Source organism: Patiria miniata, unplaced genomic scaffold (assembly GCF_015706575.1).
Source record: "Patiria miniata isolate m_02_andy unplaced genomic scaffold, ASM1570657v1 HiC_scaffold_2, whole genome shotgun sequence".
Lineage (NCBI taxonomy): Eukaryota > Metazoa > Echinodermata > Asteroidea > Valvatida > Asterinidae > Patiria > Patiria miniata.
In genome coordinates this window covers 8,175,351-8,200,044 of record NW_024037058.1, presented here as the reverse complement: position 1 = coordinate 8,200,044, position 24,694 = coordinate 8,175,351, and the positions used below count along the sequence as shown (strand labels likewise).

Sequence of the window (24,694 nt, the reverse complement as noted above, 5' to 3'; positions counted from 1 at the left end):
CAACCTTAATGCCAGTATTATTAAACTCGACTTCAAACAATTTTTTTGGCAGGTACTTTGGTTGCAATACAGGGTGGTAAAAAAGGACACCCACATTTGACAGCAATTTTCACCTATTTTTAAAAACTATTTTTAACTGTCGATTATTAGCTATTAAAGTACTGGCCTTTCAGCAAATGTGACGAAAAAAATTGTTGCATTTGCAGGTTTTGTCGTTGAGCTATGCTCATTTGAACATTCCATGTGCGAAACCTCTTTGTCCACGGAGGTATACAAAGTCATGTACTCTCAACACAAAATGCACCAATGCATGCTTGAACATTATCATTTGAAAAAACGTGCTATTAAACAATGAAGCATATCTTAACATTTGAAAGGGCATGACATTTGATTGTTACGTTATGTAATGTTATGCAACAATGAACTTAAGCCGACAGCTCATTGAGTAGATGATCTTAACACTGACATGAATAATTGGACAGCTTCACTAAAAGTTACCAGGGCAAATATTTTGGTGGGAAGGTTTTTAAATTTTTATGAACTGCGAACACGTCAAATTTTACACAGAATAACCCGTGGACAAGACTGATTTTGGTGACTTGTATTCAAATTAGCATAATATCACTATATTTGCGACTCTTACTAAGCTCTTTTCACCATGCATGGTTAAAGGCCTATACTTTACTACTATGTGAAACAATATTTAAAATAAGTTCATGAAGTAGTTGAAAATTGCTGTCAAGAAAGGGTGTTCTTTTTTTAATCACTTTTGAAGGCATAAAACATTGTGTCCAGCAGCCGATTTCATGAAACTTTATGCGATGGCGTAACTCCACTTGCGGCACATTTTATTGCGTAATTTGTTCAACATTTCACGCTGCGCAACAATTCAGTTATGACAATCATGAAAGAGTCACAGTGCGTAACTTGCCCAATCATTTTAGATGGCGTAAAATGGACGTAGCGACTGAAAATGATGTACTTTACCAACAAATCGTGACTGTTGTGGAGCCTGTAATTGCACAACTTATCAACACAAGACACTCCACAGCTTTGTGTTTGGATAAAACGAATTGCTATTTTACTTGTGACAGAACTTTTTGAGCAACCATTTTTCCGAAGAAAGTCTGACAAAACTATTTCCAAAATTGTGGTCAGTGGTGAGTCAACAACTGTTTCATGAACGAACAAATTCATACTCAAACGGCTGCTATAAAAGCTGTTGTATCCTCGGCCAAGATATTTATATGATTTAAACATTACGTAGCTATGCCAAGGTTCATGAATATGAATACCAATAGTAAGTTTATTGCGCTGCCGCAAAACAAATTTGTTGCATAAGTCCTACGCATGGCGTATTAAAGTAATGCACTGTTTCGTGAAAACGGCTGCTGAATTTACAAAATGTTACAACAGATTTAACAGAGACACAAAGAAAAATTGGATGACAAATGTATGAAATAAACCATATAAAACCAGTACTTGAGGTCATACACAGTGAAGGGACAAAAGACAGGCATGCAACTTGAATTTAGAGAAAAAAACAAGGAAACTTCAAACCACACAATTTGTTTTTCAATTTGAAATGGCATTCATTAAAAATGCAAACGAGAAAACGGATCAGAGTAAATCGGCGGATCCGAGTAAATCGGCGGATCCGAGTAAATCAGCGGATCCGAGTAAATCAGCGGATCCGAGTAAATCAGCGGATCCGAGGAAATCAACGGATCCGAGTTAATCAGCGGATCCGAGGAATCGTTGTATGCCAGAAAGGAATGGCTGGGGCGCCCTCTATTGGCGCAATATGGTCAGGAGTGGTACCAGTATTAAAGCTGTGGATTTCTAGCGCTGAGTGAAGTACCGATACTGAGCGTTATACTTGTAGGGTTTAGAGCGGCCCCTACCCCTGTGGATGAAAAAGAAAAAGAAAACAAAAACAAACAAAAAAGTGAACAAAAGTGTCAGGAACCAATTTTTATGGAACTACTCGGCAGAGAAATATCACTGAGCCAATTTGTGCATGAGGCAAACACTAGCTGGGAACCAGTGTCAAGCAGTAGATTTATCACACAAATTTTGGCTGGTAACCTGTTTTTATTGACGTTGCATATAATTCCTGTGCCTAGAAAGTTTCTGTGTCTAACAGCTCAAAGAAATTAGTCACTAGCAAGCATTATGTTCTAACGTAACTCATTAATAACTGCACGACCCTTAATGTAATACAAGCAAGCACAATGAAATACAAGTATTAAAGCACAATGTAATACACACATGTACAATGTTAAATAAAAGTGTTTAATAGGTTTCAGTGTAATAATGGCATATAAATCCCAGGGGCCAATTTCACAGAGCTGCTTAAGCACAAAATTTGCTTAAGCACAAAAAACGTCTTGCTTAATAAAATCAGGTTACCGGCCAAAACTCCATGCGATTGTTATGCTAAGTAAACAACCGCTAAATACCAGTCACAAGCAATGTCCATCACATGGAGTTTTGGCCAGTAACCCAATTTTACTAAGCAATGTTTTTTCGTGCTTAAGCAAATTTTGTGCTTAAGCAGCTCTATGAAATTGGGCCCAGATTTCACACTGCTCTACCAAAGCAATTAAAGATTGCGACCTAACATCCCCCCCCCCCCCATTCCACATCTTTCCCACGCCCCCAAAATCCCAACCTACCTAGTCAGTCGTATGAACATCTTTTCCCGGGCGAATTCGGTGGGTCCCTCTGCTCCCTCCCCCTCCCCTCTGGTCTCCACGTACACGTCGAAGCACATGAGCAGTCGCTGCAGCTGATTGGACAGCAGGTAGTCATGTGACTTCTCTGTGACCAGCTCGTCATAATGGAGGTTCAGCTCCGATTCCAGATCCTGGTAAAAAGAAACGACAAAAACAAAAATTTTCCTAATGCATATATTTTACCACAATCAATACGAACAAGTCACAAGACTGCAGTGTACCATGGGATATTTCTTTTAAAGATCACCTTTTAACTTGTATTTTTTATGGCTGAAATGTTAAAACTTTTTTTTTACCGCTGAATTCGTTTTCGATGTTGTAGATTAATAAAAATGCAGATAATCTTCAAAAATAGTCAATATTTGCCACTTTAAAGTGGCAGATATTTAAAGGGCCCATTACTTCAATTTTACTTGGGCTCATATTCTGCGCAATATTTTACTCCTCTTTAATATGTGAAAAATATTTGACATCCGTGTTTGGTTAAGTTTATTGAAACATGCACTTCTTTAAACAATTCAAATTGTCCATGTTTTTCTTGACAATTGAGGGCGCTGTTGCTGTGATGTCATTTCAGGAAGACAGTGTTCAGTTTAAGGGGTTTTCTCTTGTGAAAATGTGAACCCAAAATTTGCTCATTGAAACCATTGTGGGAAAACTTTGCTCATTGGCCTAATGGAATGTAATGAAACAACAAATCAAAGAAAAGAAAATTTATGACAGAAAAGTATCCAAAATTGTGACAAATTTAATACTGAAATAGCTGAAACATTGAGGTTTCTGTCTGAAATTGACATCACACTTTTCCTCATGAATTTGCAAATTCGCATTAGCATGAAACCAAAATGGCAACAAAATGCCCTTAAAAATGGCAAATCGAAAACTGGAAACAAGGTTAAATGGGACACAAAGGTACATTTCTAAGGATTTTTTTTTTTTACGTTACATGGGTTTACATTTAAATATCGGGTTTTGCCCGTCACCGACGTAACTTTACAAATATGTATACTCAGTGCGGTCCAAGAACCTGTGAACAAAATCCACAAGCTCGCTTGGTCTGGAATCGAACCAACAACCTTCCGCTTACTAGTGCAGACCGTCCATGCAATATACTGCCTTTTTTTTGAGACTGCGAACATAATGTTAGATAACTCAGTTGGTAGAGAACTGGTATGGTATTTTCTAAGGTTTCCAGTTCGATTCCCCATCAGTCACACTTCTTTACTCACCCTGATGTCATTGTCATTGCTGTGATTGTGCTCTCCCGTCAGCGTGACACCGATGACAATGTGAGGAGGGCATCGTGGGTAATCTACGCTCAGCAGAACGGCTGCTTTGAGAATAGCTGTACAAAATATGATAATGTGGCAAGGTTTAGTTATAGATGTTAAATATTTCCCGTGTTCTTGTTATCTTTTTGGGTGTGGCGCACTGAAAATAATTTAAGCAATTTAGGTTTAAAGGGATAATGACATGAAAGAAATAGGAACAAATTTTTGTGCAACTTTCTACTTCTCTTTAACGTATGAAAACAATTTGACATCCCTTTTGGTTCATATTAAACACTTAAAAATTTCACGCTTTTCCTGACAACTGAGGGCGCTGTTGCTGTGATGTCATTTCAGGCAGACATTGTTCAGTTCAGGGGTTTTCTGTTGTGAACCCAAAAATTTACTCAAAGAAACATTTGAGAGTTTTCCTCATTGGCTTACTGCCACGTACTGCCACAATGACGAATCACCAAAGAAAAGACAATTTTTGACAGCAAAATATCCGAACTTCAGCTATCTTTTGGTGCTGAAATAAAAACACCCTTAAAAATTGCAAAACAAAACTTGAAAATGGAAAATTGAAAATGGGACACAAAGGTGCATTTTCAAGGATTGCATGAGAAACAATTACATTACATTGGTAAAATGTCAGTCAATTTAACATGAGCATCAAAATAAGGCATTGCACACATAAAAATCAGACTACAGCAGTACCTTTAATTAAGTTTCAAATAAAAAGAATTAAACATACCAGATCCTCTTGAACATGTTGCCAGATAGAAATGCTGGTAGTCCTCTGCGAGTTCTAAAGCTGGTGATCTCTGCATGAACAGCAAAGCCTGAAAAAAAAAAAAATTCAAACATAGAGTTACATGATAAGTGTACTTCCTCTGCAGCCATATTGGTCTGGTACCTGGTATTAATTCTAGCCTTGTTTTAAGAATACACTAGAGGTGCCTGCCTGGATCTGTGGCCATCTTTGTATAGCACCCTGAATGCAAGCTGGTATTTCTAGCAATAGTTTCAGACTACTAGAGGTGTCTGTCTGAATTTTTGGCCATTTGGTTTGGTACCCTGAATTCAAGTTAACTTTTCTAGCCTTGCTTTTCAAATTTCAGAGTACTTAGAAAACCTCTCACAAACATTCAGAAAAGGGGAAATTCTTCATTAAAACTGAAGATTAAGTCTTTTCTATTAAACAGAATGCAGTACAAGTCATAAACTTTCCGGGACTTTTTATTGTTTACGATGAATAGCTTACTTGGAAATCTTCCTTGGTGATTGTCGCCCATGAGGTTAGTCTGGCCGCTATCTTGGCCGGGAAAAGACCCACAGACTGGGCTGGTACGGGCACCGTGTTACGCTCTGAAACATAAAATGCAAAGAATATAGGACGTATTCACAACAAGAATGAAATTGACATCAAGAGATATGAATCTTATTTGGCAAGAACAATTTATTTAGAATCACTGAACTATGGCGGCTTTCTGAGGTACAACATGCTGGAATGGTAAGTGACCTTTTTTTTTGGATACCATAATGTTAAAATTTAGATTCGCAACAAATTCTGAGAATCAGAAAACTTTGTGTCCCTAAGAAAGGTAATTAATCACAATTTGTTTTACTTCACACCAAAGCGAACTTTATCAAAAACCAATGCACGTCAAATGGTAGGAAGTGGGATTATTTTTATGATATTTGTGTCCCTGAGCAAGGTAATTAACCACAATATCTTCACTTTCTTATTCAAGGAAGATTCGTACCCAAGGAAGTCAGTTGTTTTGTCAAGGCCAGACGTGCCCGGGTGCGGGATCGTAAGGCTTTGAGAGTTGATTCCATGTGACTAGTGCTGATAGCTGTTGTTGCTTTTGTTGCTTCGCTGTCCTCTGGTAGGAAGTCTAGACCGGCCAGCCACTGGGCCCAGCGATATGGGTGGCCGGTCTTGCCGATGTAGGAACTCATAGAATCCATGCTGTACAAGGAGGTATAAATAATAAGTGGGCTATTGAGACCAGCGGTGTCTGTGACAGGTACTACTGAAGTGGGAATGACACTGAAGAATGAGCTTATCGAATGCATGCTATACAAGGAGGTATTGAGAATGAGTGGGCTATTGAGATTAGCGGTGTCAGTGACAGGTACCAGTGAATTGGAAATGACACTGAGGAAGAGAGCTCATAGAATCCATGGTATAAAAGGAGGTATAAACAATGATGGGCTATTGAGACTAGCGGTGTCTGTGACAGGTACCAATGAAATGGATATTACACTAATGTATGAGTCACGCAATCCATATAGTTTAGGGAGGTATAAATAATCAGTGAGCTGCAATGACCTATAATTTCATGACGTGATACAAAGGCAAAGTGATATAAGATTTGAGGCTTTGCATGGTGGGGTATCGGCATCGTTTCGGTTTGCGGTAACACCATGTGGTAATAACTACTGCTTAGAAGATATTCGTTCTGAAAAGAACTTGTCCTGCTTATTATCAACTTTGCTAAGTAGTTTTTTGGTTCTGTTAAGAACAGTCCCGCTGTAAGTTCTAAACGAACTTGTCAGGCAAAGTGGAAACAATTGGAAAATGTTCAAGATACAGTAGTGACAAAAGAAAATAGCTTGCAATGAAATTTGGGCGAGCAGTATCTCCCCATGACAAAAATGAAGGCTTTCAGCAGTAAATCATGACCCTTCATGATTTCACTCATCTTCAAAATCAAGCACAGAAAGGAAGACAATAGTTCAGAAACGTGGAATGGTAACAGAATTCACTCTATGGAATCTTACCCTAATTTGCTGAACTGGTAAGCGTTTGATGCATTGGGTGAGACAAGTCCGGTATCCCCTGGGTGGAGACAGCTTAGCAGGCGGTCGGGGGAAAGAAGATCACTGCGGAAGAGAGATCATCAAAACAGGTTACCAGCTAAAACATACTGCAATGTATAATGCTTTTGACTGGTTTTCAGCCGTTTTTTTTGCTAAGGCTCATAAATTTGCTCTTTACAGAAATTAGCTGCTTAGCAAAAACAGGTTACCAGCCAAAAGGGAAATGCAATGTAAACTGCTTTTGACTGGTTCCCTGCTAATGTTTCGCTCAGCGTATAAATTTGCCAAGCCAGAAACCTTACTCAATCCTTCAAAATCCACCACAGTGCAGGAAGTCAATGGGACACTCTTTGTATGTACCAAGTTTGAAGTTGCATTGAGCCCCATGTAAAGTAATAGTGGCTGGGCTCTACCATCCTCAATACTACAAAATCCTCCACTATGCAGGAAACCAATGGCACAGGAATTTTCAAGGGGCAAGTAAAGTAACAGTGGCCGGGTTCTGCCTTCCTCAATCCTACAAAATCCCTCAAAAACTGGTGGAATATGAAGGATTTGGGAGGGTAAGAGTTAGAACTTAGTCTGATTTCAGCACTGTCAACCAACCTTGTGACTGTCGTCGTCTTTGCTGCTGAGGATAACTTTAGGTCGACGCCAACCGAGACAATGTGGAGCGATGTTAGGTAGGAGAATGTCAACGTCAGAACGGAGCCATCTGTGGATGAGAGATTATCAAAAGTTATTCACAACTTCTCACAAATTGATCACATGCCATCACAAGTCAGTCACAAATCAATCACAATTCATAGCTCACTACAAGTCAAGCATATCATCTCAAGTCAATCACAACCTATCACAAGTCATCACAATTAAATTACAAATTAATCACAAGTGATCACTAGTTATCAAATTGAATTAAATCACAAATCAATCACAAGTGATCGCAATTAAATCACAAATCAATCACAAGTGATCACAATTAAATCACAAATACCTCACAAGCCATCACAAGTGATGACAATTGAATCACAAATCAATCACAAGTCATCACAATTAAATCACAGATCAATCACAAGTCATCACAATTAAATCACAGATCAATCACAAGTCATCACAATTAAATCACAGATCAATCACAAGTCATCACAATTAAATCACAGATCAATCACAAGTCATCACAATTAAATCACAGATCAATCACAAGTCATCACAATTAAATCACAAGTCATCACAAGTCATCACAATTAAATCAGAAATCAATCGCAAGTGATCACAAGTCAATCATGAGTCATCAGTGTCATCATAAAGTTAATTGCATTCAAAGTATTCAAAAGAACAATGACATATTCCCTTGTCGTTGTTCATGCCCTGCTCTTTGTAAATGACATAAAATGACTTTTTAGGACCTTTGATGACTTGTGTTTGGCTTGTGATTGACTTGTGATGTCAATGATTGACAAGATTTACATGTGAAAGTTCTGCAAATTTCAGATTTTGAAGAAAAGCCAAGATCTTACCTCTAAACTTCAGTGTCATGATGACTTGCAGTGGGTGCTTGGCCAGTAGCTTCTGTCTCTTCTCTTCCAGTTTATTCCCAACGGTCTTCCGTCTCCGCTTCTATCAAGATGCAAAAGAAACAAAAAAAAATTATTTTTGAATGAAAATCGCTCTCAATCATCATTTCTTTTTTAGAAGCATGACAACTAACCTCAATTTATTCCATTTCTCAACAGAGTGAGCCTTACCAAAACAAAAACCCAGGCAGGTTTTATGGTAAGAATCTGCTTTACTTCACGGTTTATGTCCCTGGTTATGGTAGGAAGAACCATGCATGATTTGTGTTCCTGAGCAAGGCAATTTACCACAATTTCTTGTATCCTAACTTAAGTAAACCTTGGGAAAATTCAGGTCATATGATAGGAAGAATCATTATTTCATGACTCGTGCTCCTGGGAAACACACCAAACCACAATGTCGACATTCCTTGATAAACTAAACATTGGACAAATGAAGGTCGTATAGTACGAAGAAGCATTATTTCACAATTTGTGTCCATGATGAGCAAGCAATTAACCACAAGTTCTTTTGCCTATCAACAAAGTTACCCTATAAAAAACAGATGCAATTCAGAAAAAAAAAGATAAGCAGGATTATTTCACATTTGTGTCCCTCAGCAAGGCAATCAACCACAATTATCTTCTATTCTACAACAAAGTGAATTATAAATGTGGGTTCCATGGTATGAAGCAGTATTTAATTTATAGCCTGGGCAGAGCACCCAGCATAGTAAACACACAATATCAAGTTAGAAGTAACATTCACAAGAGAGGTTTTTTCCCCCCAAATTTCATCTGGTAGTCTTACTGATTGGGTGAGGCTCTCCTCATTATCAGAGTCGCTTTCTTCCTCAATGACCGGCGATGCAGAGCCGGCAGATATCACCGCATCCTTATCACCCTCAATCTTCAGCGACATGGAAGAATCTGACAAGGAACCAAAGGATTCAAACAAATTTGAGGGCACAACATTCAATCCTAACAATTTTTTTTTTTCCGGAGGCAAAATGACAATTTCACAGAACAAACATGTAGGGGACACACAAGCATTCAAGGGTGGAGGAGAAACACAAAGGAGGGATTAGGCAGGGGGGACCAGGATTAGGCAGGGGGGACCAAAACCCCCCTATCACACCCCCTATCACATTAAGATGGATTAGATGAAGTCAAGGGCCCAGTATCACCTCTGAGTGCCTGAAACCAAAGCTAGAGACAAGCCCGAAGATTCGTAAACACCCACATGCTACTATTCTATTGCTCTATACAATCGGCACCCACAATGAACAACAATGGAGACTTTTTGATTATGGTTTTACTCCCAGGACATTGCTTGTCAATAGAGGGCGCTTACCTCTAGCCTCCTGGTAAGCGCTGGCCTGGACGTACAAGATGTACAGCGGCCTCGGGAGCAGTTTGGCTGTCTGGTGTTGGGCACGGATCTCGTGTATCGGCATGGAGAGGTATTCCTGGACCGGTATGGTAGCCTAATGGGCGGACACGAGGGGTCAAAAGTTAAAGTACAAGGGTTACACTTCAGAGGTCTTTTGAGAGTGGTTGGGATAGGATTTACTGTTTCATGCTTAAGAGTAATCTTTTATGATATACACAGAAGTGTGGCAGCTTGAGAGATGACCATTAGGTCAAAGGTCAAGGATAGCTTAAGGTTAAGGATGAACCTTGTATAAAAATCCTGAAGGGGATTAGGGTTAATCCTTTTAATCCTGATTACCTGTAGGATGGTTGCTAGTTGAGGCTGTAGACTATCCAGATATTCCTCCTTGGTGTTGATCTCTCTGGCTAGGATATCCGTGTTGCTCTGGCAATCTTTCAGCTTCTCAGCCAACCTAAAGAGAACAAATTAAAATCAACATCACTTGTTGGCATCAATCCCAACTTCGCTGTTTGGGTATTATTTTAGTTATCTCCTGAAAACGTAACTTTATATATCCACGTCATGTTAAACTGGGGCCTGAGGGACTGTGTTGTTTCCTAGTTTATCACAAGTCAAATCACAAGTCAATCACAATTCAGTGCCAAGTAAAATCACAAGCTGATCACATGTCAAATCACAGATCAATCACATGTCAAATCACAGATCAATCACATGTCAACTCACAGATCAATCACATGTCACTTGACAGATCAATCACATGTCAACTCACAGATCAATCACATGTCAACTCACAGATCAATCACATGTCAACTCACAGATCAATCACATGTCAACTCACAGATCAATCAGATGTCAAATCACATGTCAAATCACATGTCAAATCCCAAGTCAATCCCAAGTAAATTGCAAGTCAATCACATGTCAAATCACAGATCAATCACATGTCAAATCACAAGTAAAGTCAAATAACATGTCAAATCACAAGTCAATCCCATGCCAATCCCAAGTTGATTGGCAAGTTATCACAACTTCAAAAGGTACATCAAAAGTCAAATCTAAAGTCCAATAATAATTAAATGCCAAGTCAATCACAGGTTAATCTCAAATGATCACAAGTCAATCGCAAGTCAATAACAAGTTAATCACATGTTTAATCACATGACAATCTTAAGTCAATGTCAAATAAACAACAAGTCAATAAAACCCCAATCACAAGTCAATCAAAAGGTGGTCTTGAAGGATTCAGTAGCATTCTCAACAAACTGACCTTTTTCTCTGCTCTAGTTCCCAGTCCAGTCTAGCCAGTCGCTGTTTGTGAGGGTCCTTCTTGGTGCTGTGAGGAGTGGCGATCTCCGAAGGAGCTTCACGATAGAAAGTGTCGACGTCAACCAATTCAATGTCTTCGTCCTTGGACCTAGAAATCAATAATAGGGCATATGAAATCAAAACATTTGGAAATGCCCATGACAGAGCCAATTAACCATGATGTCTAATTAATGAGTCAGTGAAATGATCCAAAACTCCTAGTCTGTAATCTCCTTGACCATTACTAGATGATGGATGAAAAAGATTTGAAATAAACATTTGCTGGTTTACTCACTGAGCATTTAAAAGCTCTGTCACAGACATAGGATTTTGTGGGATTGAGGAAGGTAGAGCCCAGCCACTATTACATAACACAGGCTTGATGCTTATGAAAGAATAAGGAATGTGTCTTCTATTCAACACAGTCTGGTAGATTTTGGATGATTCAGGAACCACCGTAACAAAAATATGACAAGTAGGGCTCAAGACTGGGAAGTTTTAAGAATTGACTTCGTACTTGAATTCTCGGCATTTCTTGATCTCCTTCTGCAGGTGCATGACCTCGTACAGCAGGTTCTGCAGCTGTAGGTGCAAGCTGTCGACCCGCTGCTTGCCCGCCATGGTGGTCTCCCGTGCCGCCTTGCAGCGAAAGTGAGACAAGCGGTTCAGTTTCTTCAGGGTGACAAAATGGAGCGAGGCCTGCATGCGCTTGTTGGCAACATACTCATCCTAGAGTGGAAAGAAAAAATACAAGAGTTGCACTACTGGAAATGTTAGTTTGTTATTCTTAAATTAATTCATCCATACTATAGTTCACTATGATGTTGCGCCTTTTGCGTGTTATCTGGCCAAAATTAACCATAACAACCTACATGTAGGCATGTTTGCTAGGATGACTCAATCCTGCAAAATCCTCCAACTGCCTCAATGTAAATATGCATGTGGCCTCAATCCTCCGTTACTTCTTGAATGTGGTCCTTGGAGGGGTGAACTCTCCAATTTACTGAAAATATCTGTCCATAAATAGAGAAACGTCCAAACCAAACCTTATCGTCAGCGTCACTCATCTTGGCAGACTGGATGTCTTGCATGATCTGTCGTAAGTTGGCGCACTCGCTGCGGTGGAGTTCCAAATCCTGCTGTCCATCGCGCTTCAGCACTTCCAGCTCCTCACTGTACGCACCAGTGGACTCCTGATGAATTAATAAAAAAGATAATTATGTTTTTATTATTGTTTCTGGTAATGAAACCAAGGATTCCTCAAAAGCACCCTAGGTACTGTATACTTCCAGAACTGTAAGGTTTTTACAAACCTTACAGAAATACCAATTGAAGTTGCTGTACGCAGTAAATTCTCAATTTTTTCAAACCTCATAACTCTCCTGCCGCGAAATGTTCGCCTTAATATTTCACAAGTATTATCTTGATGTGGATAGGTACCTCTAGGGTGGGTTGAAATCTCTCAAATGTGAAACAAACGTGAAATTTACCAGAAATGTGTTCACCAGGATCACAGGAGTCTCCCACGCGGCCGTCTCTCATCATTTGCCGATGACTGAGGGCGCTTTAATTCTCTGCACCAACTACAGCATAGCTTTCATTTCATCGCACGAGGCACAGAAACACTCCTGGATGAAAGCCCCGCTGTAGTTGGTCAAGAGAATTCAAGCGCCCTCAGTCGACAACAAATGATGAGAGATGGCCGAGTGCAAGACTCCTGTGATCTTGGTGATCTTGGGAGGGGGGGGGGGGACAATTGATAGGCGCATTATTTAGCAAAGATTTGTATTAAATGTACATACTACCCCTTTCGTCCCTTTTCAACATATGCAGAAGTGTCTTTTAGTGAAAAACGAGGCTGCCATAATCCATATCGTACAGGCATCGCGAATTTTGAATAACAAAGTTTTTTCGTATGTGACGTGTCATGCAAAGCACGCGAGCGCCCTGTGGACGCGCCCAGCGTGCAATCTTCGAAATGCGTGCGCAGTATGCTCTGAATAGCCAGTCAGCATCGTTTACATGTACATCACGGCCAGGGATTTGTGAAGGAAGGCGCACATGCCCATGGAGTCAAGGCTGGACTGACCTTCACTAGTGAGATTAGCCCCATTAATGTGGCCTATTTACTGGACTGCCTCCGTAAACATAGGCCACACATCCACATGTACAAAAACGTGTTGACTTTGCCAAATTTTGATTTTCACATTTAGGCTTACTTTGTAGGTTTTTTTTGCTTTAGAAGCATTCTCACCCTCTATATACTAGGCTAATCAGAAAGTGCTGCCTTTTTCAGATGTCTAATTTTTGTGAAATTTCATGTTGAAATTTTGATACGCAAACGTGTGCAAATGTATCTGGAAATTTCACGAAAAATGGACATCTGAAAAAGGCAGCACTTTCTGATTAGCCTATATAGAGGGTGAGAATGCTTCTAAAGCAAAAAAAACCTACAAAGTAAGCCTAAATGTGAAAATCAAAATTTGGCAAAGTCGACACGTTTTTGTGGATGTGTGGGTTTACGGAGGCAGTCCAGTAAATAGGCCACATTTATGGGGCTATAGTGAGATATGAGCAATATTTAATAGGCCTACATGATAATATTAATAATGGCAATATTCTTTCCTTCCAAAATTCTGATATAAATGTTTGAATTTAAAAAAGAACATGAATTTGCAAAAGAACCAAACTTTTTATCACAATTAATTTCCTCCCTACTCAGAAAAAAAGGGCAACAAATGAACAGCGCCCTCACACATTGAGTAATGAGTAATGTGTTTATAGGCCTATGTCGGAAATAAATGACTTTAGGTAGGAACGCCATGTGAATTGCGCGTGTCAAACCTGTGAATGTGAAGTAGAATCCTGTGCACGTTTTAGCTTCTTTGTGTCTTTTGGTGGCGAAATTTGCGACGGTTCTACCTCCGGTTTACTCCCCAGTCTTCGCTTCTTCTTCAATGGGATGGTTGTACTTGACATATCGTGTTCTTTATACCCACAAATTAAGTTGTAACAAATACTAGTTAACCAGCAAACCGCGCTGCCTTGAATCACATTGAACTTGTTTATACCATACAACTAAAGGAGGTTTTGCGCGCTGGATTTTAGCTAGCCTTGTTTCCAGCTTTTCTGATATGCTTATTAACCATAGAGTTATTATTAACACATCAGTCCAACATTTATTTGTTATGTGAGCTCAGAGAATTAAACTAGCAAAAAGAATCAATGCCTGAGGCGCAATAAATATGAAATTTAAACAAATTATACATTAATAATCAAGAAAAGCTGCAGTGTTTGTAAATAATACTTGTTTTTAATCATTATAATTCATACTAAAATTCCTTACAACAAATCATTTGACCATTAAAAAGCGGGATCCCTTTAAACAAACTGTGATAAGGATAGCCCATAAACATAACGCTAGGATCATCCTAGCTAAGCCCACACGTGCATCATCTCCTTTGACCGTATGGGTTTTGTCTTTCATTGGCCTAGATTTATCAAGCCTCTTGAGGGCGCTAGCATATTTCGAAACTAGTTCAAGTTCCGCGTGAAGTTTAACTCCAAAGTAGCTGTAAATTCACGAAAATGTGATTAAACTACAGAGACAGTCCACGAATATAGGGGGAAACATGCCGAGAGACGAGAGCCTCCAGGCCATCGACAGAGACTTGAAAGAAGTGGTTGAATTTTGCGTTTCTTCGGGCTTCAGCCCGGAGCAAATTGCCAAAAATGCGAAACCGCTGCTTTCCGCTGTCCAGAAACACGAAGATCTATCCAGCTTCCGATTATGGACGAAGAGGGCTGTCATTGTAACGATGGCTGTCACTGTTGTAGCGTTTTTGTTGCAGAATACCTGGACCTTCAGGTGGCTGTGCGTGGCTGGGAAGAGTTTCCAAGTGAAGGTATGTGTAGTAAAAAAAGGGGGGCGTGGCTGGAAAGTCATTCCAAATAAAGGTAAAATGAAATTAAAAGGGGGGCATGTCCAACTGGAAATATTTAAATTAGGACGCAATTAAATTAAAATAGGCCTACCAACATCTACATGTTTTTCAAGGAAAGTATCTTGAAGTTGAACCCACTTTTTTGTCATTTAAAATTACATCTTCTGTGATGACTTGTAGGCCTACTGGGCTAGCTGGAGTTACCCAGCCCTAAATTTTATCATTGGGTAAATGATAGACCCGTGAACGTGGCTTGTTGTAGTTGTATACAACGCCACGTTCACGGGTCTAGGTAAATGACAACCCAATGATACAATTTAGGGCTGGGTTACTCCAGCTAGTACTGGGCCTAGTTGAAACTTGACAATCTTTTGGAAAAAATAGAATATTAATTTCTAATAAAGCTTTCCAATTTTATTAGAAAATATTTTGAAAACGGATAACAGTTGTGACTCCATGGACTTGGCATTGTTGACAACGTGGGACCTGTGTAAGCACCATGGGAACTGGGGCCTACATTCTTTTATAAAATTAAGGCATGTCATAGTTCTGTAAATTTCATGTGTTTTTATAGCCCCAACAGTCCTGAATCCTCCAATTTCAATACTATTTTGCACACCCCCTAGGGAGTTAGTGTTTTTATTTCTTAAGTTATATTAATTTTAGGTTCTGCCATACTGGGACTGGACAAATCTGTACCATGAGGAATGTGTCATTCGCAACCCATACATGGTTGCTGCAACACTAACAGAAGAAGATTGTGAGGTAAAGCATTTCAAAATAATGTTGACAGTTAAAACCTTTGGGATTTTTTTTTTCGGCAGGATATTGTGAGGTAGACCCCCATCACTGTTATTACAATGACAATCAATATTATGTCAAACTGTACATCCGAAGTTTGGCTTTGCCAAGTAAAAACTTCTGGTTGAGAATATTCTTAAACTTTTCCCCTGGTTTCAAAATGAAGTGAGCTCAATTTTGTCAGCGGTCAGTGGTACTTTTTTGGGAGCTACTTTCCTTGTGCTACCTGGTAGTCTAGCAGTAGCAGTTACTTGAAATTTGAGCCACTCAATGTCTATGGAGTAAAGTTTAAATGAAAATAAACTAGAGTTTTCCACACCATTGTGACATGGATTAATCAGGTGATTTGTTTGTTCTTAATTGCAGATGTGCGAGGGGTACCTGAAAGTTGATGTTGTGCACAACATCAGCATGGATGAAGTCACCCAAGACTACCTGTTTGACAACACGCCATTCATCGTGACAGACGCCACCCAAAACTGGAGAGCGTTCAAAGAATTCAACGTTGACTCTTTGAAAACGGTTTGCTGATATATTATGTACTCGAAAGGATTTTAGTTTTCTCTACATTTCAAATGAGACTTTAATCATTCTCCCTTTTTTATTCAGCTGGCAAGCAAAAACGTACACCAACTTCAATTTTTGGGTAAAAATCAGCTCCGATTTTACAAAATACCAAAAGCAAAACACAGGAGTTGGGAGTTGAAATATTATTAAGATCTTGTTAAAATGAAGTGGATATTTCAGTCTTCAGACTTTGAATGAGAAAGAAAAACTCAATACGCACATTAAATTATTCACTTTGAGGAATAACGTGTTTACTGCAATTTAACCCCAGACGTCATTGTTTACTTGTTTACGGTCCAGTTGTTTACACTTTTTGCAGCTGTACACAACAAACGAGATCCTCAGGTCACATGACGTCTGCGAATACAAAGACAGCAGAAAGCAAAGACTGGCGGAGATTTTGAGCAGCAAGGATCGTTCCTTTCATACAAAATGGTAAGTGAGACATAAATCCTGCTTGCTAACGATACTTTAAGGCTAATATCTACAGAACTGTATTGTTCATGATCACTGTACTGTACGTGCATGCCCTATGAGTTTATTACATGATATATAATCAAATTGCCGAAGCAGCCATATGTTTGTACACAAACGTACATCTAGTTTGGGTTTGTTTTTCAGGGTGAATTGTAAGCTACCAGCCATCAAGGTTTTTCGCAGTTTTTACCATCGGCCGTACTTCCTCCCGCCGATGGTAGAATCAGCCCTGGAGAACTTTGTTGCTTTCTCATCTGGTCGGACAGAATCGCCAGAGGACAATCAGTTCTTGGTAAGCTCTTTCAGAAGAAAATCTAAAGATTGTGATTGGTCAGAAAGTAGCGGGCCTTGCCTTCCAATCCTGCGATCTTGGTTCGAATCGGATTGGGTTTTGCCTTTGACAAACTAGAGTGTTTATATTAGTGCTTTTTGTACTTTGAACTCAAATTGTAAATATTTGTTACCACTGTAGGAGTACTATACCAACGAGGATTTGACCTGGTTTGCTCAGATCCGAGGCAGCTACCTGATTCAGCTGAGAGCCAAGGTGCCTTGCGACACAATCTGTGAAACATTAGAAGTCACTCTTCAAGAAGGACAGACACGTAAGTGAACAGTCCTTACAGTTCAGCCCAAGTACTCTCAAGTCCTCATAAGTCCTCACATGAAGTCCGTCATAAGTCCTCACACATCCATGTCAAGGCCTGACAAGTCCTCACAAGTCCATCACAAGTCCTCACAAGTCCTCACAAGCCCTCACAAGTCCATCACAAGTCCTCACAAATCCATCGCATGTCCATGATAAGTCCTCACACATCCTTCACAAGTCCTCACAGGTCCATGATAAGTCAATGACAAGACCTCATGAGTCCATGACAAGTCCTCACAAGTCCATCACAAGTCCATCACAAGTCCATCAGATGTCCTCACATCCATGGCAGGTCCTCACAAGTCCTCACAACTCACAAATTCATCACAAGTCCTCACAAGTACTCACAGCAGGTCCTGACAAGTCCCTTTAGATGCTGAGATTGTTTCTCCTATTACAAGGGCAGCGCGGCATTATGTCAGCTGTTGGACACATTTTTTATCAGCACCTGCATTTTTACCGGTTGCTGTGTGTTACTATCAGCACTCCTGACTCATGAACCATTCAGTTTTATGCATGAAACTGGATCTGGAAACCAGACAGTGTAAGAAGCTCCTTAGTGTCCGCGCTTCTCTATTGAAGTTGTTTATTTCGCTTATGTTTCAGTTGTACTTACCAATGAGATGTGGGAGTTCTGGTTTGCGCCGGCTGACAAGTCTCCAGCGATTGCCTTTGGGTCTATGGGAAACTGGGACAGTTAAACTGACATAAACATTAAAAAAAAAACACCATCAGACTCTGTATAAACCCATGAACACCTGTACTACACATGTACATTGTATTGCATTATACTACATTGTATTACATTGCCACATGTTACTTCATTGTATTCAATTGTATTACATTGTACTACCTGTACTACACATGTACATTGTATTGCATTATACTACATTGTATTACATTGCCACATGTTACTACATTGTATTCAATTGTATTACACTGTACTACATCATATTACATTGTATTTATTCACAGATGATTCCATGAAGCCATAGAGCTGTCATGCAATTTTGGGTGTTACAAGGAACATGCAATAGGCAGTGCGGTTTAAGACGGCTAATGAGTCAACCCTAACCCTCCCAGATCCTTTAAAATCCACCAGAAGGTTTGGGAAGGGTTTGTAGGATTTTATAGGATTTCTTAGAATTGAGGAATGTAGAGGCAAGCTGCTATTACATGGGCTTGATGTGCCCCTTGAAAGTTTAAATTGCATACCACCTCAATAGTGACTATTAATTGTGGTCAATGGATTAGTCAGCAATTCATTTTGTATATGGTACTATTTACGGTACTGTTATGCACATGTTTGCCAGCTTGAGTCTGGTGTTTTATGCAAACAGGTGTTAACCATAAATGCAATAGTATGTGCCGGTGTTCCTTATTTTAAAGGAGTTCAGTTTTGCTTTGTAGATAATAAGCCGTAGTATACACAATTATTTTTCTATGTAATGTCCTTTTTTAACATAGTTCATTTAGTTTTATATTCCAAATCTAAGATTCGTAATGTATTTAAGAATGAGAATGCATAAATTAAAAAAAAAATCATGTGATCATAATCTAGTTTGTCACTACCATTACTGTATCAGTGGTTTAGTAATTGATTTCGATTTGAATCAGCTTTTGCTATAAACTAGTAAAATTTACTTCAGTGTTGTGAACTTAAATATCGATCTTATTCTAGCAAAATTAATATTTTTGTTGTTTAATATGTTACCAAGCAGACTATGAGAAGGTGACAAACCTCTCGGTTTGAAATTTAATGTAATATTAAAGCAAAAAAAATGATTACGTATGCGTGACTGAGTCAAGATCATACATTTGATAAATTTGACAAGAGTTTAAAGAATATGTACAAATAAGTCCAGACAAAACAAGGTGAAACTACAAAGCACTCAGAGAGTGCAAACCTCCGCCAAGGCCAAACAATTCCCCACCATATTGTCAGTACACCTAAAACAAATACGCGCATAAATGGTGAAGAATCCTTTAAAAAAAATCCTGGATCCAGACCTAGATCCGGATCACTTCCAAAATCTAGTCGATTTGTAAAGGACCATAACTTGTGTACATATCTTGTTAACAGTCCAACCGACCAACCAACCAACAAACCCGATGAAAACATAACCTCCTTGCAATGACAGATGTAATAACAAGGGAACAGCTACAAAATATCCAGGCTTCCAGACGATGGGTCTGTGTACGCCGGAGTCGAGAAAGTATCGATATCAAAGAAAATATTTAGTGAATATTATATACAACACAAATACCAAATTCCATCAAAGAGAAGCATATATGTATGTACAATCTATACTGTCCAAACATTGCAACGGTTCAATTTGACAAGAACATGTGCATTTGAAATTCCCAAAAAGATGAAGTAATAAATCGAACACTACACAATTACTGTACAAAAAAATCATCTGTACCAAACATACAGTCGAATACAGTTATGTTTGCAATTGTACATATTAATGCAACGGAGCCAAATATACACCTGAAAGTAGTGGCTAATCCAATTAATTTATTACAATATGATTGAGAAGTACACGAGACAGTTAATTGCAAGATCGAGGCTTGCAAGCAAAGGAAGAAGTAGCGCACTCTATACACATCTGAGACGGCATGTGCAGGAATGGCATGCTTAAATTTCGCGCTTCTGCACCACGCCGTAATGGTTCGACAAAGCGCAGACATGACTTGTGTATTTTTATTCCTCCATAATTCAATGCAACCCCCCCCCCCCCCACCACCACCACCACCAAAAAAAGGGGGTTGAATATTTAAGCTTCATAAGGGTATTTTATGATTATGCAGGACATACCGATCGAGTAGCCTACTTGGGCCATCGCGGCTTCATTCCACGGGTTGATTATTTCTAATAATTTACTTTTGGCCTCAAATCTGTCAGAGGATCATGTTAAAACAAACCAAAAATAGTTTGTCCTTAATATGATTTGATTTAATTTTCCTAAAGTAACCTTGAGTCGGGGTCCCACTCCCTTGAGTCGGGGTGCCCACGTACCCCGGCCCCAGGGTTTACTGCACATTGTAGCTTCAATTAAAAAATAACATTCAATGCAAACAATAAATATTACTCGGTCATAGTCATACAGTTTGCATATGACAATTAGACCTATCCCTACCGCTTTTAAATTATTTTTAAAAAGGCACCGGCGTTCTATGCGACATACTTCAACACGGCCTCACATTCACAAGGGATACCCAGTAGATTAAGGTTACACACGTAAAATCAAATTTCTCTATGTAATTATAGAAGTTGCTAATTATGTCTAAGAAAAATCACAATATGTACATAACATGTGCTTAAAGACGAAATCAAAGAAATTAAGTTTAAAGCAAGTTTTTATTTTATTATAATCTTTATTGTTATTCTTAACATCTACATGGGACACCAGCTCAGCTGTCATCGCGCCCTAGCTAAATTTAGCTTTAGTGTTGCAATGTACCGATGGAAATGGACGTTAAAGCAGCTGCGTGTTTTGCCATGGGCGCTTGTTAGTGGTGCGCCCTGTGCGTGGATTTTGTGAATGAAAAAGTCACTTATTACGATTCCCAACCGCATGCCTCCTGTTGATTCCATGTGCAAGAGTATTCAAGTAACGTATCCACCCTTCCTCCTTGCTCCGCCGAAATTTGGCGGTGCAAGGGCCGAGTGATTCTATGCCCTGTACAATCATATCATCCGCAATGGAAGCGTCACAATCACTGAAGTGGCGACCAACAGCGTCATTTAGATGCGCGTTGACACTGTATTGATGCTCCTTGATACGCTCGTAAAGTGTTCTCCCGGTCTCCCCGACATACTGCTGTTCACATATCCTACAAGTGATAAGATATATGACATTAGAGGTTTCGCAAGTGATGCGACCAATAGTACGGCAGAAATAAGTGCCATAAAGGAAGTGAGACTCCTTGATGTACTTGCAAACGGTACATTTGTTATTTTTGGCGCACTTAAATGTTCCATGGTAGAGTGCGTTATAGAGCCACCGCGCGAAAAGCAGGACCGTGATGGACGCACTGATGAACAGGAAGTCTTTGAGCTTCAAATTAGACTGAAACTTGCTAGAGATCCCAGAAAACCCAATGTCGCTCAGGATGTAAGGTCTGTCGGCACTAGAAGGGGGACTGAGAACCAGAGTACCAGTCGACGTCGACAGCTTGCCTATGCCTGTAAGCACTGTTCCCTCCGACAGCATTTTTTCCGTGGTCTGAAATCCTTTAGTTTCCTTCCCAATAACGTAGCTGACAATGAATTGCAGGAGCGACATCGACGTCTCAAACGAATCATGGATGATGGGAATCTCTAGCCCGGTGGCAGACAGAGGGTCGTCCACCTTCACGCCTGCGTTGTTGTCTTTGATCACGAATGGGACTGAGTGGCGAATAGTACTTATTACTCGTGTAGTGTCGCGCCTGCAAGATGATAGGGGAAATGGTTTTAAATGAGTACATTGAAACTGCTATGTGAAATTTTTGTTTAAAGATTTCCAAAACTTTTAATCGATTCTGTCAATGCAGTTCAGAGTCTTTATACTTCAAAACGTGATTCAAGCCCTATTTCAAAATGACAAATAGTTTCCGTTGCTTTTTAACATCATCAGCTACGTCTCATAGTAACGGGCCCCAATATTGACTTGTATAGCCTACCTACTTCAGACTTACCACAAGAACATCTTATGCTCTCTGCGGATAAGCATTTCTAGGACCCCCATGACGCCTAATGCATGCTCGCTCTTCAGGGTTTTGTCGATAGCTTCGACGCTCCCCTCAATGACAGCATAGGGAATGGTATTATCAGGAGCCTCACTGACGATGCTTTGCAGGTTTTGGTCGATGCTCAGGTGAGGCGCATCCTATAGGACGCGATAAAAACACAAGTGAAACTGATATAATAGTGAAAAAGTTCTTTCAACAGTTATCTTCCTAAAGATAAGACAAGGCAAGCAAAGTATTAAAAGATGGTCCCAGAGTAAAACAAATGTACCAGGTGTAAACACGTTTACATCGAGAAACTCTTGCACGTCTTGCTAGTAATGCTACTGTTTATTATTTTGGGAACACCCAACTGAGGACTCACCCAATCGTGGACCATTATTGTCCTATTGTTCAACATCCAATTTTGAAAGGATAGCCGTGTCCATCATTTGGCTACGACCGGCCATAACACACGACTCGGTCTCAACGTGGGAATTGCCTGCAGCCGCTTGCCAGTGGCTTCATAGCAAAATGATTCGGGCACAGCTCATTATGTACACTCATCTGAATAGGTTTTACCTTTATTTGGTCGAGGTACCGGTGGTAGTTGGTATCTAATTTCCTCAAACGATAATAAAGGAAGCCCGTAATGACTGCACTTCCCACCATTACGGCAGTTTCCATTGTCCCGACTGTAGTCCGCACTGGGCACCAGAGGATTTAAAGAAGAATTGACTTTTAATAGCCAACTGGATCCTTTCGTTCTGTATCAGTGGTAAAAACAAACAGCAGCTGCAAATAATGATAGGTTTCCATTGTCGAATGACAATGCAGGGAGATGGGATGGAGGGTGAAAGGGAGGAGGTGATTTCTTGGCTGCCACTGCCAAAATGTGATTTTGAAGGGCTCGCCTTTTACCAATTCTATTCATTGTTTGGTAAAATTTAATTAGTTCATACCCAAGTATAATTTAAGAAAACTTTTCTTTGGCATACAATGGCATAGGGGGATTATCTGACTTGATTTACAATGTATGTAGTGCACATCAGTAGAAATACAGGTGGTTATAACTATTCTCGAAATCATCAATATAAAGCTTTTGGATGGAGGTTTGTATAACACCGATTATATCGTCTTTTTGGAAAATAAACAATTGAGTCAATTGAGTTCAAATGAGTCACTGGATGTTTAATACTGAATATCATTTATCAAATACAAGGCAACGCCGCCACCACTTTGATAAATTCTATTGCAATGTTTGTAATTAGTTTCCCAAGTAGTATAAAATAAAACTCAGTTTCTTTGGCATACTATGGAATAGTAGAAATGTCATTTTTAAGACATGTCTCAGTGTGAGCAATGCATAGAACTGAGAATTTATTAAAAGTGCACTGAAGAAGGAACTTAAAGTTATCACAAGGATGCCGACGCCGGTCCGATGGCGATACAGCGTTGGAGACGGTGGCGGATGGCGCGCGATATACGGCCGAAAGCTTCTTGCAGGATCACTCCTGATGTTATTGCACACCTACTTTAATAGGCCATCGGCCTGGGGGTTTGGTCGGGTATCAAACTAATGAGAGCAATAATGGACATTGTGATTTTTGGCAACGTACACACTCCAGTTTAGTTGGAAAATATGTGATAGCATTGCAGCGTTGGCAGCCTTGACGGTGCTATCACTTACAAAGAAATGGCAGCCAAAACATGCTAGTGTAATTTATCCGGTTCGAACATATTGGCGGCCATGTTGAAGAAAAAAAAAATGAAGGTGATCCCCGAATAACTGCCACCGCGCACACTACAAAGCTATCACACATTTTTCAATTCTAGACGTGTACTTGCCAAAAATTGCTATGAGCATTGCTCTTTTCGATCATTATTTTGATACCAGTGGCCCAATTTTTGGACCGAAGCTGTTATAGCCTCACTCGATCGTTTGGCGCAACTGGCACATGATGGAGGAGGTGTGCAACCAGGACTCCTGCATTCCTTCAGAAGCTTTCGGTCGCAGCACGCGCCACCGTCTCCAGCGCTGTATGACATTCTGAAAGTGAGTATTTCGTTCGTATTTTTTTGCACAAAGCTGATGAAACTCGATCCATAAAATTTGTCGTGCCTTAATTGTTCACATCACATGATCTGAAATTTTGGTTTAATTTTTTGGGTAAACAACAGTTATTTAGGATCAAAAGTTGACGTATTTCTTACACATTTAGTTATCCCTGTATTACAATGGGGAGGACATTGTAAAAACTTCGAGGTGGGGGTGTCACGGTTCCCGCACGCAGCGCTCGTGAAATTTGCTTCTTTCCCAACCGATCCATTTCAATCCATGTTTAACGAACGCTCGCCTGCAAATATCTTGTGGGCCCTCACAGGCAAAATCAAAAGGTCAAGTTTACATTGTTCATGACCTCTGACCCAGAGAAAAAAAATCTTTTGCAA

The 24,694-nt window shown here is 39.7% G+C and overlaps 3 protein-coding genes across 3 annotated transcripts; 1 reads left to right on the top strand and 2 right to left on the bottom strand.

Annotated features, from left to right (window-relative positions):
• Positions 1-749: 749 nt before the first annotated feature.
• On the bottom strand, positions 750-14,132 carry LOC119726283 (THO complex subunit 5 homolog). The gene is made up of 16 exons (XM_038197924.1): positions 13,934-14,132; positions 12,136-12,282; positions 11,607-11,818; positions 11,052-11,198; positions 10,121-10,235; positions 9,743-9,875; positions 9,200-9,318; positions 8,353-8,452; positions 7,442-7,550; positions 6,797-6,898; positions 5,773-5,981; positions 5,271-5,374; positions 4,761-4,848; positions 3,968-4,083; positions 2,679-2,869; positions 750-1,906 (listed from the first exon to the last, which is right to left on the bottom strand). Exons 1-16 carry the CDS (start codon positions 14,066-14,068, stop codon positions 1,843-1,845), a joined length of 2,091 nt encoding a protein of 696 aa, XP_038053852.1. The 5' UTR covers positions 14,069-14,132; the 3' UTR covers positions 750-1,842.
• Positions 13,922-18,243, top strand: LOC119726282. The gene is made up of 8 exons (XM_038197922.1): positions 13,922-14,054; positions 14,585-14,994; positions 15,700-15,798; positions 16,201-16,356; positions 16,721-16,836; positions 17,023-17,170; positions 17,351-17,483; positions 18,134-18,243. The coding sequence occupies exons 2-8, from the start codon at positions 14,722-14,724 to the stop codon at positions 18,226-18,228; spliced, it is 1,020 nt and encodes a 339-aa protein (XP_038053850.1). The 5' UTR covers positions 13,922-14,054; positions 14,585-14,721; the 3' UTR covers positions 18,229-18,243.
• Positions 18,244-20,471: 2,228 nt separating this feature from the next.
• On the bottom strand, positions 20,472-24,081 carry LOC119726281 (mitochondrial E3 ubiquitin protein ligase 1-like). The gene is made up of 3 exons (XM_038197921.1): positions 22,826-24,081; positions 22,214-22,404; positions 20,472-21,964 (listed from the first exon to the last, which is right to left on the bottom strand). The coding sequence occupies exons 1-3, from the start codon at positions 22,928-22,930 to the stop codon at positions 21,085-21,087; spliced, it is 1,176 nt and encodes a 391-aa protein (XP_038053849.1). The 5' UTR covers positions 22,931-24,081; the 3' UTR covers positions 20,472-21,084.
• Between the last annotated feature and the right edge of the window lie 613 nt (positions 24,082-24,694).